This window comes from Triplophysa dalaica, chromosome 10 (assembly GCF_015846415.1).
Source record: "Triplophysa dalaica isolate WHDGS20190420 chromosome 10, ASM1584641v1, whole genome shotgun sequence".
NCBI lineage: Eukaryota > Metazoa > Chordata > Actinopteri > Cypriniformes > Nemacheilidae > Triplophysa > Triplophysa dalaica.
Genome location: NC_079551.1, coordinates 2,381,418 through 2,401,977, shown reverse-complemented (window position 1 = coordinate 2,401,977; position 20,560 = coordinate 2,381,418). Strand labels below are relative to the sequence as shown.

At 37.0% G+C, this 20,560-nt stretch overlaps 1 protein-coding gene across 2 annotated transcripts; it reads left to right on the top strand.

Moving 5' to 3' along the window:
- Window positions 1–67: 67 nt before the first annotated feature.
- LOC130430292 (uncharacterized) lies at window positions 68–17,010 on the top strand. Of its 2 annotated transcripts, none has more exons than XM_056759336.1 (10): window positions 68–1,019; window positions 1,186–1,518; window positions 1,941–2,064; window positions 4,247–8,354; window positions 9,331–9,654; window positions 10,511–10,846; window positions 11,210–11,323; window positions 12,171–12,503; window positions 14,423–14,539; window positions 15,846–17,010. In XM_056759336.1, exons 4-10 carry the CDS (start codon window positions 8,318–8,320, stop codon window positions 16,028–16,030), a joined length of 1,446 nt encoding a protein of 481 aa, XP_056615314.1. In that variant the 5' UTR covers window positions 68–1,019; window positions 1,186–1,518; window positions 1,941–2,064; window positions 4,247–8,317; the 3' UTR covers window positions 16,031–17,010. The 2 variants fall into 2 exon arrangements, with proteins under 2 accessions (XP_056615314.1, XP_056615315.1); XM_056759337.1 differs by having other exon boundaries at window positions 906–1,019; window positions 9,331–9,456.
- Window positions 17,011–20,560: the final 3,550 nt, after the last annotated feature.

The window sequence follows — 20,560 nt, the reverse complement described above, 5'->3', positions numbered from 1 at the left end:
AGATCCCTATGCTCTACAAACGAACAACATCTTAAAGGGCTGATTTGCAGGAAATACGTGTTTTTATTTGTCTTTGGTATGTTATAAGTTGCGCATGTAACTATTAGACACGTAAAATTGCAAAAATGTAAGTTCCTGTCAGTACAGTTGCTCTGGAACCTGATGGTCCAAATATGGTAAGAGACGTTACATTTCCGTATGCACTATTCTACCAATCACTACGTACTGGCGAACTGGCCAATCATAGCACACCTCGCTTTACAGAGCGATGAGCTTTTTAAAATATCAGTGCATTTCAGAGAGGAGACACAAACATGCACGGTATGTGGAAAATACCTTAAATCTTGTATACAGATTGCATTACATCTTAAGCAAACAATACTATTAGTTTTAGCCATGTGTCAAATGACCCCTTAAAGAATCGCCTGAAAATCTCTTTCGTCCGCATCTGACCAATCATTCCTGATCACTATCTCTTTCTACTCTTGTTTCATTGCACTTTTGCTTTTTGTTGTCCTAATGTTCTCCCAATTGCTTACAGTGTTTACCCAACTTGTAAGTCGCTTTGGATAAGAGCATCTACTAAATGATTAAATGTAATGTAGTGTGTATGTGCGCATACGCATACCCTGTTTTAAGCTAATAGCGCTTACACACCATTGTATTCAAAAACTTGCACTTTGAGACCCGTTTTCAAAAGTTTGTCTCTTGTAAATGACTCCTAAGGTCTTTCATCCGGCACACCCAAGAAAGAACAAAGTTTCAAGATCAAGACTCTAAAACATGGTAGAAAGTAAACTATTCCTTACAAACTTTGAGAAAAGACATTTCTTGTGTTTGTCTTAAACTGACAGGAATATGTGTGTGTTTGATGTGATCTTGAGTCTTTCTCTCTATCATTACAGATGGAGGTCTATCTTCAGGAGGTGTTGTTGGAATAGTGTTTGGTGTCCTGCTGTGTGTTGTTGTTGTTGTGTTTGTGTTTCGCCACATTAATTATGAACGTCAGAAACAAATGGGTGAGTTTCATCTTCAGCTGATACTATAATAAGAAATTATATATATTCATTGTATAAATATGAAGATGTTAATATGGCACTAGACCTGATCTTTACCTGTTCACTGGATTATAATGTTCATATTTCTTTCTCTTGTGTTTCTCTCTTCTATGTGCTCCTGTTACAGTTAAAGAAAAGACAGTGATTGAGAACGAGAGTTCTGTCACTCTTGAGTCTGATGTCACTGAACTCCAGTCTGATGATGTGATCGAGTGGAGCTTTAGAGATAAAGTGATAGTCATATTCAGTATGAACAACAAGCTCTTTACTGATGAACAGAGACTCAGAGACAGACTGCAGGTGGATGATCAGACTGGATCTCTCATCATCACAAACATCAGAACAGAAGACGCTGGACTGTATAAAGTAAAGATCAGCAGCAGCAGTCGACTGAAATCATTCCTTCAGTTCATCATCGGTGGAGGACCATCATACTATCAATTCAGTGTTATTGTCACAGGTAAAACTCTCAGGTCTATTGACATATCTCGTACCTTCAATTTTCTTTGTTTATCCTTTCCTGATATTAATCTTGAGTAGTATTAAATACTTTATATCTTCAAAGAGTATTTAGTTTGATCTTGGGCTGCACTGTTGATCGTATTTTAATCCTGATAACCATTAATGCTTCTCACAATTAATTGAGCATAATTGTTATGATATTAATGTTTTAAAAGTAAGCACTAAACTCTCGATACGGTCAGAACATCATCACTCTCAGACTGAAAGCTTGTATCTTTTAAACTTCAGAGGAAAATAAAAAAATAAAAAACAAGGACAAAAATGAAGGGTGAAAAAATTGTTATGATTTATAAAAAATCCAGTGGAGGTTATGAAGTGTTTGGATATGAACTGTGTTTTTCTCTTCTATGTGCTATGAAGAGAGTCAAGAAGCAGAAGTTTTGGGAGAATTGTGTTTCTCTAGAGAATGAAACGGAGACTGGTGATGTGAGAGCAGGTGCTTCATCTACTGTGGATGATATTCAGTTGAAAGTTAATGTCAGGGGTAAGTAAAGCTCAAGTTAATGTGATGAAAATGACAAGTTAGGATATGAAGTGTTGTATTTATATTACTTGAATTCTGCTGTAATCTTCTTCATACATTTTCTGAAATTACTTAATGTTAAAGTGAGTTCTGTTTCACGCCTTCTTACTCTGAAACGGACATATAAACACAAAATAACGTCAAAATTCCCATATCAGTTCATATAGTTTATAAAGTGACTTGAGTCTGATATTCACACGGTTAATACATCAAGTCTTGTATATAGTGGTGGGCATAGATTAATTTTTTTAATCTAGATTAATCTAAATTAAAATGGCTCATTTGAATTCTGCCGAAGGCATTCAGAATATGTGTGCTACCCAAATAATGACTAAAAGTAAGTCTATGAGAACGGGTTTCTCAAGCCAGGTGGCACATTAGACATTAGGGGCTCATCTCCTGTTTCCAAAATGCATCTCAAACTGCTTGAGAAAGCTGTTCTACTATGATAATTTGTGATAAAAATTAAATTATGTTCAATAAGATGTACTTGTGTTTACTTCCGCATTAGCAAACTGATGCTTTGCGTTTAGGTGGTACTTGAGACTGGAAGAGCTCCTACAGTACATTTACATTTAGTCATTTAGCAGACGCTTTTATCCAAAGCGACTTACAAAGAGTGAGGGAGCAACAAGCGATATGTCATACAGGAGCCATAATACATTAGATCTCAATACAAAGTTACTGGTTTCAACTAAAGCTAGACCACTACCTTTTGAGAGAAAGTTTTTTTAAACAAACTGTATGTAAACCAATTCCGTACAGTAAACCAATTCCACATTGAACAAGGTGCAAACAACCTTAGTCTTGTCGAGGTTTCTATTGGGAAGCTTCATAAAAATAAATTTTCACTGAAGCAACCCGCCGGCTTCATAGCTGCATCCATGTTAGCACGTCACGTTTGATGTGGTCCTTTCACAGTGACGTTATGTTGTGTTCAGACCAAACGCCTATGGTGCGTCAAGCCCGAGTGATTTACAAGTTAAGTCAATGCAAAGACGAGATAGACCTAATTGCGGCGCGAAACGCGCGAATGACGCCCTGGTTATGAGATGATGAGGCGGCGCAAATGACGCGAATTGCGCGAATCACGCGAGTTGAAAAATCTCGTTCTCGTCCCCTACAGTGCAATTAAGCTGGTGTACATCCGCCCAAAAATATCAAGGTGAAAGTCATCATAGCTTGCGTAGTATAGACCCAGCTCCCAACCCAACTTTGAGAATAGATTATAGGCGACATTTTTTTTATCGCGCGATAAGAGTCTCACGTTAACGCAGCACGTTAACGCCGATAACGGCCCACCACTACTTGTTTATTATTTTAGTGTTTTTCAATAAACCCCTTCATTTTAGAGCAGCTTTACAAACCTCTTTACATTTCTTTCATCCGCAGAACACGAAGGAAGATATTTGGAAGAATGTCAACAACCAAACAGTTCTTGGACCCCCTTGACCGCCATTGTAGGAAAAGTAAATACTATGGCAGTCAATGGGGGATAAGATCTGATTGGTTAATGACATTCTTCCAAATATCTTCCTTTGTGTTTAGAAGAACAAAGATATTTACTTGCACTGAACAGTATGAGGGTGAGTGAGAGCTGATTGTTTTCTCTTACTTTGTAAGTCTCTTTGGATTAAAGCGTGTGCTAAATGACTACATGTAAATGATGACAGAATTTCCATTTTTAGGCGAACCGTCCCTTTAAAAAAAAAAAGTTTGTTTAAACACACAGGGTGATGGAACAGAACCCAACAAACAAAATTCAGTTAACAAATCACAATTTATATACATTTTCACTGTGTTCAGAAGCTCTTGTAGTGAGACTTCTGTCCTGAAGTTCTTTCAAACCCGGAAAACTGTCCTATAATTAAATTAGACTTTCTTCCACTAGTGTTTCAGACTATCCTGAGGTGCACACATCTAACACATCTAACATGGGAGTTTGTGTTTTCTGAAAGGTGTATAAATTCACCGGATGATAAAATGAATGTTCATTTGTGCACTTCAGTGACAATTATTGAAAGAATGCACAGATATAATTTACATTCATGTATAAAATGAATCAATGTATAACTCTATTGCTAAAACTTTGTAAGAGTCATTTCTATGGCAAATTGTTGTGATGTCATCTCTGTTGTGACAGATTCAGCAGGATCCGCAGAAGATTAATTAATAACAGTTGAGAAGCCTTTACTGAAGAAAGCAGAAGATGTAGTTTGATCAACAACACATCAGTCACATCATCAACATCTACATTGGGCCTCCAGAGAACTTCCAAACATCTTCCTTTCTGATCAAAGAAATATAAAGAGGTTTATAAAGCTGCTCTGAAATGAAGCGCTTTATTGAAAAGCACTACAATTATGAACAAGACTTTGTTTATTAGCAAGATTTTTGAAAGATGGGGGCTTCAGATGTTCTTTGGTTGGCTTTCGCATGTTTATAGCAAATATTCGGGGGAGATTACATTTACCAGCATAAGAATACATTATGCATCAAGAGCAGCTAGTGCGCAAACTGTGGTTTTAATGAAGCCTTGAATGTTTTTGACCACACAACACGTGATGATTTCAGCCAATCACAGCATGTTCACCAGTTGAGCGCGACAGTGAGCACGATACGCTCACAGTCCTCGTGACGTGCACCCAAAATCCTATCTTTTCACGTCGTCACTTTTTAAGGAGATTCCCAATTTATTGATTGTTTTGAGTCGATTATTTTGAAAGCATGAATTGAACACTGGGCAAAACCGCATGAATATGTTCACGAGGATCAGGCGGCAGAACTCTGTGTAGTTGTATGGTGTTGCTGGATGTGAGGCGATGGACTTTTCAATTGTGCTGGTGTATTCTGTCCAGTTTGCCTTGCAGAAGTTCCAGTGCGGTCGAGGCTTCGAAGTTTCGAGTTTAATCTCAAAGCCAATGTGGATGATGGATGGGCAGAGTTGGCTCTTCAGAAATGGTGTCACGACCGGCTCAAAGCCGTGACAAATGAATGGAGGAAATACTCGAGTTGGTATAGTAAGAATATAAGTGTCTATTAACAATAATAGAATAATAAATAAAACATGAAAACAACAGAATCAAAGACCATTACGCCTAACGTCAACGCGTCAGACAGAAACAAATGTAAATCAAAACGAAATAAACGGGAGCCAGCCAACTTCACACCAACAAGGACCAAACGGTTTTATAGTGGGCAGTCCAGGTGGACATTGTTGACTTGATGAGTCTCCTAGCCACACCCACCAGCCGGCAATAGCGGGAAGAACCAGGAGACCCGTCACAATGGGCAAATTACTTTTCTGGGTGTGGTGTTGGTTTTACTGGTGCGATCTCTGGTGAGGAATCAGAGATCAAGATGTGTTCCGGTTTTCCAGCGGCCGGACATAGTTCAGAGGCTATTTAGAGTCGTGGAGGAGGTCCAGGTCTGCGGTCGATGCCCAGTCAGACAGTTCTTCACCATCGCGGTTGTTGGTTTTGTAGCTGCGTTCGGTGTGCTGGCTATTGAAAGTGCCGAAGTAGATGGTTGGCGATTGGTGTAGCGGCAAAGGTGGAGTTGGCCAGGTTTTTGACGGTGGTCTGTACACGTTGTTGATGGTATACTCATCTATTTTTACCATTGTGTACAGCTCTGAGTCGTTGGTCATTGTTGAGACGTTGGTGATGCCAATTTTTACGTATGTGGCAGTACCATGCTTTGCAGCATTGATGCTGCTGATGATGCGGTAGATGTGGACAGTCTTCTTTGTGGCTTGGTTGGTGTCTGGGCTGTGGGTCTCTTGAAGTACGGCTACATCGATGTTTGGGAGTGAGAAGACAACCCACACATGGTGCTCCTCTTAAGTTTCCCCTACAGTGCCCAGCTCTTTAGAGAAATTATGAATGTTTCACATGACCAACATCAATAACTACCTCGATCATGGTCGGACAAAAGAACAAACTGTGCTTCTCAGCACATTTCTACGTCAGTTCGTGGTATGTTTTGACTTAGACCGCTCGAATGTATATGTAATAAAGGTGGGCGTACATGTCGGTACAATTGCTTTGGAACTTATGTTACAAATATGGTAAGAGGCGTCACATCTCCGTCACACGCTTGCAGTATTTGACCAATCACAATGCACTGGTTAACTGGCCAATCATAACACACCTTGCTTTTCAGAGCGATGAGCTTTGTAAAAAATTACTGCGTTTGAGAGAGGCGGAGCAAAGAGAAGAAACAAACATGCACGGTATGAGGAAAATACAGCTTTAAACTGTGAATATACACTGCATTACATCTAAAACAAGCAATAATACGTCATATGACTCCTTTAAGATAAATCAGGATAATAAATGCACTAACTACTGATACACCTTTGTGCCTGATCAGTATAATGGATGAACACCTTTTGTGTAATTTAACAGTAAAAATATGCTTGTTTTGTGTTCAGCTTTGACTTGTGTAACTGAACACTAGATGCAATTATCATAAAACTTCAGGTGAAATTTGTGGGTCTTTGTGTTAGCTCATAAATATGACTGTGAATTCAGTGGAAAATCCCGCAAGACAACAAACAGTTTTCATATATAATTATGAGATAGAAATTGATTGTGCGCACAACTGAACAGTAGTTGAATCTTCCAAAATCATATATTTCAATATTATGAATAACAATTGAGTATTGTTTTCTTAAATCCATCATTTACAGTGATAAACACACATTATTCATTGTTATGGTCTTGACTACTTTATAAGACTTGTCACATTTTCTTTTTGTCATCATGTTGTCTTATTATTTTCCTCTTTTGTACGTCCCTGTCTGCTACATGATAAAATTTATATAACAAGAAGTTTTGTGTTTGTTTTCATTTCACACGTTGTTATGTTAAAACATGTTCAGTGTATTATTCTGCCTCAAGCCTTAAAGCAGTCTGATAGTGACAACATGTGCTAGTATATTAAAATATATTGCGGTTCATCATCTCATTAGTTAAAATATCTACATGTTACATCCTAACGCTGGCCAAAAATGTCTCCAGAAGGTCAGTTGCAGGGAATTTGTTGGAAAACTTGTGTTAATTCTTTATTTGACACATAAAAACATATTTGATAAATAAGAGTGCAAAAGACAAATGTGCTTCAATTTTTTCTCTCGTGAAAATATGTAAAGACAAACCTGTTCTTTTAAAAAACAGAATTAAAAACAGAGAAATATAAGAACATATAAATATAGGAAAGCAAAAATATTGAGTTGACATGCCCCTCTTGTCGAGTATCTTCACAATCATAGTAGGTTATGTCTAAAGTGAACGTACCAAACAGACGAAAAACAGCGCATGTGTACAGTATCTGTGTAATGGATCTGTTACGTGCCTCTTAAAGAGACGGCAGCACATTCCTGCTCTCTGTTAAAAGTCAAGGAAATCACACACTGTCAAATCTCAATAGCTTACGAAGGGAACTTTAATTATTTTGTCTTTATTTAATATGCAATGTTATGTTTTATTTAATGACTTTAATCTATTTTTAAACTTTAATATATATATATATAGTATATAACTTTATGTTCTGCTATGCTCTGTTGTTTTATTGGTTCTGTTAATTCTAGCTTAATTATTTGTTCGTACGTTTATTTGTTAATAGTCCCTGAGCATATAAAAAACCGAAGCGAACCGAAACAGTGACCCTAAAACCATGACCCAAACCGAATCGTCAGTAGTTGGAACCGCTACACCCCTAATTTTTGTGTATAACTTACACTGAATATCTCCATTAAATGATTTGTGACTGGAATCGAAAGCAGGATGAGGAGCTTCAATAAGAGCATCGTTGTATGACTCGTGTGCGGTAAGAGTTTTATGACGTTAATACTTTCACTTTCACATCGAAACCGGAAACAGTGCTGTTATGCTGCTTTCACGTGCTCTTTGAAGTTTAAATTCTGTGCTGTCATAAAACTTCGAGGCAATAGTGTAACGAGTTGTGTAAGGTGTGGCCCCCTAACAGCTGATCTACATTATATCTGTTTCCTTTTATTTATTTATTTTACTTTTATTTTTTCTTACGTTGACGTCCAGCTTCCGTCATCTCTCGAATAATGAAGAGAAGAGAGAAGACTTGTAGTTCATTCAGCAGGAAGTAAAGTTTTTGTGAATCTGCCTCAGAGGTGAATAAACTTGACGGATAATCTTCATTTCATCAATTGGTACTCAAAGGAATCAACAGAAAAATGAAGATCATGATTGTGTCTTTATTACTCGTGTGCGGTAAGTGATTTGTTTTAATCTGAACAACACTTTCACATTATAAACTGAATGAGTGTATGAATACATACTGTAGTTTACATTGTTAACTTTAGACAGAGACGGACTAAGACAAGGGTCTCTGTTATCTTTTGATTAATATTATAGCCATGTGCAAACTTGCTATTGTGAACAAAATCTCACTGAATTTATCATGCGTGTGATCTTCTGATTGGTCGACTGATGTGACACTGAAACTGGTGAGCTGAGCTCCGTTTAAAAATAAACTTTATCTCAACATGACAAAGTGTCTTAAACTACAGAGATTATGTGATTGACGCTGCAAACAGCGCGGGAGTTTAGGATCATTTATTTGATTTATTCACTTCGGTCCACGTTTTTTTCAGTGTTTTTTATTTGGTGCAAAGTTTATTTGCACACACGGGGACTTTGTACAAATACTGCAACTTCTCTCACCAAAACATACAAGTTCATGTCTATATAAAGTTATTTATTGCCCATTTCCTAAAGTCTTTTTTGCCTTAATCGGTTATTTTTAAATAAAAGAGCTGTTTCAATGGAGTGGTGTATAATTTTGCAGGAAGCAGGAAGACAAGAAAGTGTTTTATGTTCCGGGTTGCAAGGGATCAACACGTGTGGCGAAGGTTGGGGTCATACGTTGAGTCGCCCCCTTGTGGCCCGGGACTTCACCTTGCCCCTGATCCACGGTGCAGAATTTAGGCTCTTAGTTAAATATACTTTCTTAATTTAAGATAAAGGGTTTTTTAACTGATCAGAGATGCAGAACTCCACACGGCAACTTTTCTGTATTGCAACAAGCTGTTGTGAAAACAGAAGCTGATTAAAACAAATGTTATGTTTTATCGCTTTTGAAGAAGACATGATTCTTTATTTAGTAATATTTGATAAGACTTGATGATGAGATGTGTGTACTAACAGATTTAATGTCTGAACTACTGTTTGTGTTTGTGTTGTTCAGGTGTGTTTAGTGTTGATGCAGATGAAGTGAAGTCAGTGTCAGTGATGGAGGGAGATTCTGTCACACTACACACTAATGTCACTGACATACAGACATCTGATGTGATACTGTGGAGGTTTGGAGAAGGTGAATCCAGGGATCTTTTAGTTTATATTGATCACAACTGTATCAGTTATAATGGTCCATTCAAAGACAGACTGCACGCAGACAGTCAGACTGGAGATCTCACCATCACAAACATGAGAATCAAACACTCTGGACCCTATGAAGTACAGATCAGCAGAGCTGGAACAATATACAAGAGATTCAGAGTTAATGTCACAGGTACTGTAAGAAGAATGAAAATGAATTGATTGAGTCGTTGTTTTGATAATATATATAATAATATAATAAAATAAAGCATTTAAAGAGAAAACATAACTTCCTGGAACTAGCTGAAGGCTCCGTGTATCCTGTGACAAGCGATAATTTCGAACTTCCATTAGCGCAACTCTCTCAATGGCTCCGCACACATGTATCCAATCTTATTACAAAGCTTGTTGGAATACTTGATTCTGATTGGCCAGTCACGACATTTAAAGTTTTGTTATTTCCAGAGTGGGCCAAACTACCTGTTAACAGGTGCAGAAGTCTCATTGAGAGCTACAGAAAACATTTGCTCACAGTCATCGCTTGTAAACGTGGTGCAACAAAATATTAGGTCCCATCATTTCAGTCCATGACCTTTTCATTTGTATTATCATTTGCAATATTATGTTGAATATCAAAAGAAAAGTCTGTTTCTATAAAATATGGAATAAATAATGATGGATGCCAATTAATTTAGTCAGTTTCAAGTTATTTTAGAGAAAATTGTGCTTTATAATTTTTTTCTGGAGGGGTACCAACAAATTTGAGCACGTCTGTATCTGTGAACTGTCACATACTGTATTTTATTAGTATTTAAGAGCCCAATAAGCTGAGATGTTCTCATTGACAAATTTTATGTTGTTAAAATAAGCATAAAAAAGCAATTAAACTCAAATATACTAGACTTCATGTTAACAGACAATAACTTTCACCAATTACTTCATCGTCTGCCAAAATGAAAATTCTCTCATCACTTACTCGCCTTCTAGTTGTTCAAATCTGAATAAATGTCTTTGTTCTGATCTCACGCTGATCTCTGTCCATCTTGTAGTTGCTCCAAGTGTTGTCAGTGCTGGTGATGTGAAGTCAGTGACTGAGGGAGATTCTGTGACTCTACACACTGATGTCCAAACACAGAGAGATGATCTGATACTGTGGAGGTTTGGAGATGATGGTGTTCTCATAGCTAAACATGATAAAGAAGAAAGTACGAGCTCAATATATGATGATGTTCTTGATGGGAGATTCAGAGACAGAATGGAGGTGGATCCTCACACTGGATCTCTCATCATCACAAACACTAAAACCACAGACACTGGACTTTATAGACTAAAGATCAGCAGCAATAGAGACACAAAATACAAGACATTCAGTGTTTCTGTCAGTGGTGAGTATCTCAGTTCTCTCATATTAATATCAGTTGTGTGTGAAACATTTAGTTTAAGAATTCAACTCTTGATTTTGAGTTTATTGCACTTTAAACATCCACATGATAGTCAAGAATATGAGTTTATTTAGAGGGATCATGAGCTAAACAAAAGGCCTCTGCAGAAGAACATCCACACTTTATTTTAAGTATCTACATCTGTATCCTGTTCACCTGACAGCACATGACATGCAGGGGTCACTGAAACTTTTTTACTGTAGAAACTATTGTAAAACTATAACTACATTTCTTGTGTTTGTCTTAAACTGACATGAATATGTGTGTGTTTGATGTGATCTTGAGTGTTTCTCTCTATCATTACAGATAGAGGTCTATCTTCAGGAGGTGTAGTTGGAATAGTGTTTGTTGTCCTGCTGTGTATTGTTGTTGGTGGGATTGTTTTTCGCCGCATTAATTATGAACTTCAGAAACAAAAGGGTGAGTTTCAATTCAGCTGATACTGTAATAATCTATCCATCTCAAATCAACTTTATTTATATAGCGCTTTTTACAATTTTCATTGTTACAAAGCAGCTGTACATGAGACACATTGAATACAAGAAAAAGAACTAAAGGCATATAGACCTGTAAAAACAAGAAAAAGGTGAAAACAACAAAAGACAGACATTCAAATGCTCCACACACACAGAATATGCATACATACTTACACACATTGACATAGACACACACTTACACACACACATACACTCGCACACACACGCACATACGCACACACACACAAACACACACACACACACATACACACTCGCACACATTTGAGATAAAGGAGAGACAACACAGGTCAAATATTAAACAGACTATAAATTCTTATATGCAATGTTAATTATGTCTAACTTCTGATCCCTCCCTCCATCTATCCATCCATCCATCTAATCTAAATGGCAATGAATGACCATATGAATAGACAAATCAAAGCAGACTAGACCATCTGACCAATCAGATAACCAATCGCCATAGTTTGTGTGTAAGCGTACCCAGACCCATCTTTCCAGTGATCTCGGTCCGCTTCTTTGGTGCACACCAGGGTTCATATGGCAGCGTTCACACTTACACAAATAAACCGCACTAACACAACAATCAACAAAGTTTGTTTTAATCGAACCAAGCATTGCATATGTGAACACACCCTTACAGTACATTCAGGTCACACATTTCCTGCATGTCAAAACTCTGAAGACAATGTAGATGATCTTTAGCTGTTGACTGGATTATAATGTTCATATTTCTTTCTCTTGTGTTTCTCTTCTATGTGCTGCTGTAACAGTTAAAGAAAAGACAGTGATTGAGAACAAGAGTTCTGTCACTCTTGAGTCTGATGTCACTGAACTCCAGTCTGATGATGTGATCGAGTGGAGCTTTAGAGATAAAGTGATAGTCATATTCAGTATGAACAACAAGCTCTTTACTGATGAACAGAGACTCAGAGACAGACTGCAGGTGGATGATCAGACTGGATCTCTCATCATCACAAACATCAGAACAGAAGACGCTGGACTGTATAAAGTAAAGATCAGCAGCAGCAGTCGACTGAAATCATTCCTTCAGTTCATCACAGGTGGAGGACCATCATACTATCAATTCAGTGTTATTGTCACAGGTAAGACTCTCGAGTCTATTGATATAACTCGTACCTTCAATTTTCTTTGTTTCATCACAATTAACTCAAGGACAAAAATGAAGGGTGAACAATAGTAATGATTTATAAAAAAAGAACCGCAAAGCAAAAATGGAGTAGCAAGGTTTCATTCCGATGATCACAAAATATACATTTCAAGGGAGAGTGTTGAGATGACAACGTGATCTGAAATACTGTGTTGAAGAAGTTGAATGGCAGTAGATTATAACATATTCATTGGTTATTCATAATTTTTATGATAGATTTATTTTAACTGATAGAGACAGATTATAAAAAATCTGGGAGACAAAAATATATTTAAAGGTTATAAATTGATTTGCATTTCCAGCAGTGAATTAAGTATTTGATCCCCGAGCAAAAATTTGCTTTGTTCTTGGTGGAGAAACCCAATTATTAGCAAAACACTGGAGTCCATTTTGATCTCACAGCACCTTTATTTTAATCATTTTTATGTTCATTGCGAAACTTCAGATGAGCCAGACAAGCCTTTTTTGGCAGGAAGAACTTGCTGGTGCTTCAGGATTTTAACATATTGTGGTGTAATGTTTTACCAATGGTTTGCTTGTTAACTGTCGTCCCAGCTGTCTTGAAATGATTAACAAGCTTCATGATCATCTTTACCGCATTGGGGAAGTCTAGGCAATAGTACAATTGATAGTTTTTTTGTATTTCTTCTATTCCCAAATAATGCCACCAACAGTTGTCTCCTTCTCACCAAGCGTCTGTCTGTAGCCTATTTGAGGTTTGTGCAGGTCTCCAATCTTGTCCCTGACATCCTTTCAAACCGATTTGGTCTGGACCATACTGGTGGAGAGGTTGAATGAAAGATACAGATTCTGTTAGCAGGCATCTTTTATATACATTAAAAACTGATGTAGGAGTTCTGTCTTAAAGTGACAGGACTAATCTGTGCTCCATATAAGCACATAACCAATCTGTGGAGCCTGAATTCTTGCTAGTTTGTTGGGGATCAAATACTTATTTCACTGACTGAAATGCAAAACATATATCAATATATAAGGCAGATACTGTCATGATTCCACCATCATGTCATATTTATTCTTGGTCTTGCGGTGGAGTCATGGCATTGCCTTGGTTTTTTTGTGAGAAAGACATGGCTTTGTTTATATATTGGCCTGCCATGTGCTTTCTCGTGTCTCTTCTGTGTTTCCCGCCTTTTGGTCTAGTTATTGCTTGTTAATCAGTTCATGCCTCACACCTGTTCCCTGTTGGTTTGCTCCCCTTTAAATAGTCCTCATGTTTCATTGTCTTGTGTCGATCATTGCGTTAACATTTACATTTGTCTGTGTGTTTGCCTGCATCTACGCATTGTTCGTCTGGATTACCTGTTACTTGTGCTCATGTTCCTGTCTCTGTTATCCTGTCATGTCTAGGAAGTCAAGTGTTTATCAGTCTAGTGTTAAGTCAGTCTTCGTTCTGTGCTTTTATATTATTGTCCGTTCCTGTTTTACCCCACCGTGGGTCTTTGTTTTGTGTTTTATTGTTTAAAAAAAAACCTTCTTTGTTATCCCCGCTGCCTGCACTTGGGTTCTTTCCCCGCACGTTTCATGACAGATACAGCTTTTTGATTTATGATTTTATCGCTGTAAAGAAGTCGGAATACATGAACTAGCATTTACCCCCCACCCCCTTAAAGAAAGTCTTTGGAATGTCGCTACATTTGTAGGTTGGTTCTTCCCAAACTCTCCCACTCTCTAAACAAATGACACACGGTAACGGGATGCTCCAAATCATTTTGACAAGTTCTTTTGACAAATTAAATATAAATATGTCTTTGAATGACATATGACATGCCTGTTTGTGATATTAGAAATGTTCATGTGTTTCTCTCTTTTCTCTTCTATGTGCTGCTGTTGTAGATGAAGAGAGGACAGAAGCAGAAGTGTTGGCAGATTCTGTTTCTCCAGAGATTGATGTTACTGAAAGGGAGACTGGTGATGTGAGAGCAGATGCTTCATCTACTGTTTATGTCAGGTGTAAGTAAAGCTCAAGTTAATGTGATGAGAATGACATGTTTTTATATGAAGTGTTGTATTAATATTACTTGTATTCAGTTTCACCTTTGACTTCTCCAAATGTGTTTTAATATCTTTGTTCTGATGAAGACAAATAAATATATTTTGAAGAACGCTTATAACCAGACAGATCTCAACACTCATTGACTGCCATAATAGGATTTATTTATCATTTTTTTGTTCCGATGAACACAAAGGAAGATATTTTGAAGAATGAGGGACAGCAAACAGTTCTGAGGCACTTTTGACTGCCATTGTGCTTTATCCTAATATGGGAGTCAATGAGTGTTGAGTCTTTTATATCTGATGTGATGATGAAATCTCTGGGAATTGACTTCAAACTCTCCAGCATAAATACGGAAGAGTCAGACACTTGTGTCGTAAGCAAAGAAACACATCACACTACTTGCGTCTCTTTATAAATGGTAAAATTTTCTTGATTATTGTTTTAAAAGATCATTGGTTTGGGTTGGTTTTATTTGCATACACATCACAACATAGCGTAGTGAATTTATTAATTAAAATTGATCAGTACCAACGCTTGCTTAAATTCTCTTGCACTGCACTTTTTAAGAGAAACGTTATATTTAGTCTCATCCTCAAAGAATCCCAAGTGAATATGACTTTCTTCTTGAAGAATGATGCAGTCTGAGTTATATCACTTATCATTTTACTTGCAAGTGGTAGAATGGGAGTTAACGGGTGTTGAAGCTCCAAAAAATGCCTCTATGGAACAAGAACTACTCGAATGTCTTAACAAAGGTCTTCTGAAGTGAATCCATGTGTTTGTTTAAGAGAAACATCCATATTGACAACGATAATACCGTTGATGTCTAGCTTCTGTCATTTTTGTTTTTCAATAAACCACTTCATTTCAGAGCAGCTTTACAAACTTCTTTACATTTCTTTGATCCGATGAACACAAAGGAAGATATTTGTAAGAATGTCAACAACCAAACTGTTCTTGGACCTCCTTGACTCCCATAGTAGGAAAAGTAAATGTTATGACAGTCAATGGGGGTCAAATCTGTTTGATTACTGACTTTCTTCCGAATATCTTCCTTTGTGTTTAGCAGAACAAAGATATTTATACTGCACTGAACAATATGAAGGTGAGTGAGAGCTGATTGTTTTCTCTTACTTTGTAAGTCGCTTTGGATGAAAGCGTGTGCTAAATGATTATATGTAAATGAGGACAGAATGAACTGCCCCTTTAAATATTTGACTGAACCATCATTTTTCATGAAGTAAATGTTTTTTTAAACAGATGTTGTGACAGATTCAGCAGGATCAGCAGAAGATGACTCCCCAACAGTTGTGAATCCTTTACTGAATGAAGCAGAAGATAGATGCTCAACATCACTTCTGTTCCATCATCTAAAGCAGCGTGTCTCGATGGAAGCAACATGTTTTAATTCAGATATTCTTTGTGGATTATCCAGTCAGGATTAAATGTTTACCTGCAGAACATTTCGTTATGGAGCTAGAGGATGTGGTTTTAATGAAGCCTTGAATGTTTTTGACCACACACGCACACACCATGTGATAATTTCAGCCAATCACAGCATGTTCAGCAGTTGAGCGTGACAGTGAGCACCGCAAGATATGCTCACAGTCCCCGTGACGTGCATACAAAATTCTGCTGCTTCACGCCGGAGAAAACTCTTTGCACCACTCACAACCAAATATTGAGAAACATATCAATAAGTTGTTATTCTCCTCGAGATGCGAGCACCACCGTCTGTATGAAACGTTTGGAAAAGTGTGTACTTTTACTCTTACTTGAGTGTTTCTCTTAAAGAAATCTGTACTTTTACTTCATTACACTACGTGACGTTCCTTCATCCCTGAGTGAATAATTCTTTTGAGTCGATTCTTTTCAAAGCATTTATTGAACACTGGAGGAAACCAGCGGAACAGTTTCATGAATCATTTCAAATCATTTGTCCATATATTCCACTCAAGAGTTTTTCATTTAACACTCACTCCTCACAGCCTGTGTCTGCACGCTCTCTGGAGAAGACAAATCTGGATAAGCTACTGCTTAATCTATATATATAATATTTTAGTTTTTAATGCGTAGTCTGTCATAATGTATTGTTTTATTACTTTTTGACTACTGTTACAGTATTTTTGTAAGTCTGACTGAAACCTTTCTCTTTTAACACAAAATAAGCTGTTATTACACTTTCAATGTCTTTCCAAAAAAAACGGAGTTTTGAAAAGTGTTTATGTTCTGCAGACAACTAGTATAGAGTTTATTTCTATTTCCAGCACTGTGTCATAAGAGGTTCTTGTAAATATTAACTGTAATATGCAACTACTAAAACAAGATGGAAACGACCAAACTATGGGACGTGTGACAGAACAAACGGCTCATAATATTCTTTTTAATACTTTTTTGTACAAAAATAAAAAATTTGATGAAGTAATACTTTTGTTGTGGTGTTCTTGGTGTGAATCTCATCTTTATAGATGTCATATATGTACATGTAACAGTTCTGATACACCTTTGTGCCTGATCAGTTTAATGGATGAACACTTTTTTATAAATATTGTTTTAAACATGTGCTAGTTTTGTTTTCAGCTTTGACATGTGTAACTGAAAGAATAAACAATATTTTCAATTGTCATGATTAGTAAATTAATAAAACTTTACTTGAAATGTGTGGGTCTTTGTGTTACATGATTAAATGTGTAGAGCAAGAACTTCTGTGTTTGTTATCATTTACCACGTTGTTACTCTTTGCATTTTTTGAACAATGTTTCACTATTTTTTAAACATGTTCGGTGTATTATTGATGCTCGTGCTGCAAGAAAATAAAAACTAGTCTTACAACATGTTCTGTTTACTGGTATATCACAATATGTTGCGCTTCTTCATCTCCTTAGTTTAATTATCTGTCACTAGGGGGCGCTCTGGACAAAAAATGACCCCAGAAGAAGGTCACTTATGATTGAATTTGTTTCAAAACTTGTGTTAACTCTTTAGTTTCCACATAAAAACATATTTGATGAATAAGAGTGCGAATTAAAATTGTAAGTTTTAAATGCGTGATCAGCCTGAACGGGTTGACTTATGAAAAAGTTTCTTGTATGGGGTGTTAAAGGGTTTAAAATTAGTCCTAGACTAAAATAAATGTTAGATCTGTCTTAAACGGAATAAAAAATAACCGACACATGTTCAAATAGATCAATGTCATTGTATTGTTTCAAAATGCAAGAACTTATTTTTTACCTGTTTTAATGAAATACTTCATGTGATCATTGCTTGGGGAACTACCCATAAAGTTAATAGTTAAACACTCACAATATTTACATTTTAAATAAATGAACCTCTTTAAGATACAAATTAATAATAATGTCCTTCATTTCTGTGGTCTTTATCACATTCATTTATTTTTAACAGTAAGTTAGACAGAACTTTATCTATCTCATTTGGACATATCTTTCTCATCAGATCATTTCATTTGTGACACCTTTGGCTTGTTTTGGATTAAACGGTGCCTGTTGCCAAAAATGAATGAGAACCACCGCTCCAGCCTGTGAGAGGAAACATTATAAACAAATATTAAAACAGAAGGACCAGCTGGAGTATAAGATAACACTGTGAAATCATTTTAAAGAAATATACAATATTTACCCAATAAGTCCTGAAGTTTGAATGATATCTCATCTATTAGTCAATAGACTTAGAGGTCAATTCTAAAATCCATCTTTACTCACCTCAGTTCACAGCTTGAGCCCTTTAGCACTCCACGAAACTTCTTCAGATCCTGAAGAACAGTGACTCATCTATATAGACTTGGTCGACATCGTGTTAAAGCTGGAAGTGCGGCTTGGAGTTGCACGGCCTCAGCCAGTTTGGTCTACATACAATCACTTTTCCCATTCAACAGAGCAAGATAAATAGAAAAACTGAGCCGTGTTGAGGGGAAGAGTCGACCCAAACAAATGGCCGGAGGTGACGTTTCGCAACATATTTTCGCAACTGATCGAGTCTCAAGTTAGACGACAACTGTAATATCAGTATCTCTGGGTCATCAAACAGTCTGTGCATGTTCATTAAAGCTATGATATTAAAGACTAGTATGTCTTAAATTGTTAAATGAATACATTTCATGAACAGCTTTGATTGTAACACGCATCACTTTCCCACTTAACATCAGGTTCCAAAGCAATTGTTCTGACAGGAACTCAAATCATGTTACGAAGTGATCTACATACGCCGGGGTGCGGTTACACGAGGCGTTTCAGTCAGGTCTGTGTAAGCTTTCGTTTTAAGATAGAATGCATCTTTGTGACAATACAGAAAATTGAGAACAAAAACAGGATGTACATTTATTAGAAATCTTAAACTGATTTATTTAATGACAGTAAGAAATGATTAGAAATAGTTTTCAGTGTGTTTCCATGTTTAACCGCTAGATGGAGCTACAGACATCTGCATGAGGAGAACCTGACGTTGACTGCAGTGTTTCCTTGGAGCTTAACCACCTGAGAACATGACCAAATCTACAAACCTTAAAGTGTCTTTATACACTGTAAAATGTTGATGCTAGAATTTACAAATAAGTTGTGAAGTTGCCAAAGTTGTTACATTTGTATTTCCTCAGCTCTTCGAGTGAATATACGTCCAGCGGCATCTTGTAATCCCGTCCCCCTGCGGGAGCCTACGGACTGACTGACCATCCTAACCTCATCTCAGGCAGTTCCTGTGGAGTAGCTATACAAATAAATAACAAAACTAATCTGCCACATGTGGGAAAATAAAACTGGCATAATTGGATACTTTCATTGTTTGTGAAAAGCGAGGGGATTGATTTTGACTCTTCATTTCCTTCATGCGGCAATTACGCAGACATTTTTTTCAGTCCAGAAAAATCACAATCTCAGTTAAAGACGATGGCATTTGATCACCAAGTTACTGCTACTACAGACACTATTGAGTCAGCTAACTGCTCATTTAAGGTGTCGCATCAGCTTGTTATTGTCGCAAGAAGAAATAAAAGTGGTGCAAACTCTTGCAACGCCAAGACGTTAGTTTCTGTTCAGATGAGGTGAAGGTCAATTTTTAAAGCATATTGTACAACACTTTAAACTGCCCATGTGTGGTGTGACTACAGAGCATTTAGTTTACAGAAGCTGCAAGTAGATTATAATGATGTAATGAGAATCTTACTAATGATATAGATGTCATAGTGTAGTGAAATGTTTGAGTGTAAGAGTAATCACTTTATAAAGCACTGCTAAGAAATCTAATGTATAGTTTTATCCATAGGCTCAATGCTTCTATAAATGAAACTATTGTGGGTCAAATATATGTGTCAGTCAAGACACTGGTATTGCTGTATTTTGTAACTCTTTATGTTTGCGATGGATAAAGAGTATATTGTGATTGGATAAAGAGTATATTGTGATTATTGTCTATTACTTTTTTTGTTTGTTTAAATTTGGAACCAAATGTAATATTTAATACAAAACTATGATGTGAGTGGTGAAGACATACCTTACAAAATGAACCGAAATGTTTATATTACCTTACATGAGCCATTTTATGTATATACACCGCTGGCACACCCTTACATGTAATATATCACACTGCACAGCCATGTTTCTATAGTAGCCCTACACGGACAAACTGAGTGCGTTTCGTAAAACGAAGGATGCACGGGACTACGTTCTTCTTCGGCTGTGTTTTGGAGGCAGCTTGCAAAGCCACTACATAGAAGGATTCGCAGAAGAAGAGGAAGAACAATAACAACCTTTACTTGTCGTGTTTTTTATTAGAAATATCATGTGTACAATCATAATTTGCATAAATCAGGTATAAATTATATTATAATGCTTTCACATCCTCTCTTGTGTGGTCCTCCCGGATAACGTTAGCTCCTCTGCCTCTCCTCGCCCTGCCTGCATCTCCAACAGCCCTACCTCTCCGCACTCTTCCTCTCCTTCTTATTACCAGTGTTAAGTCCTCTG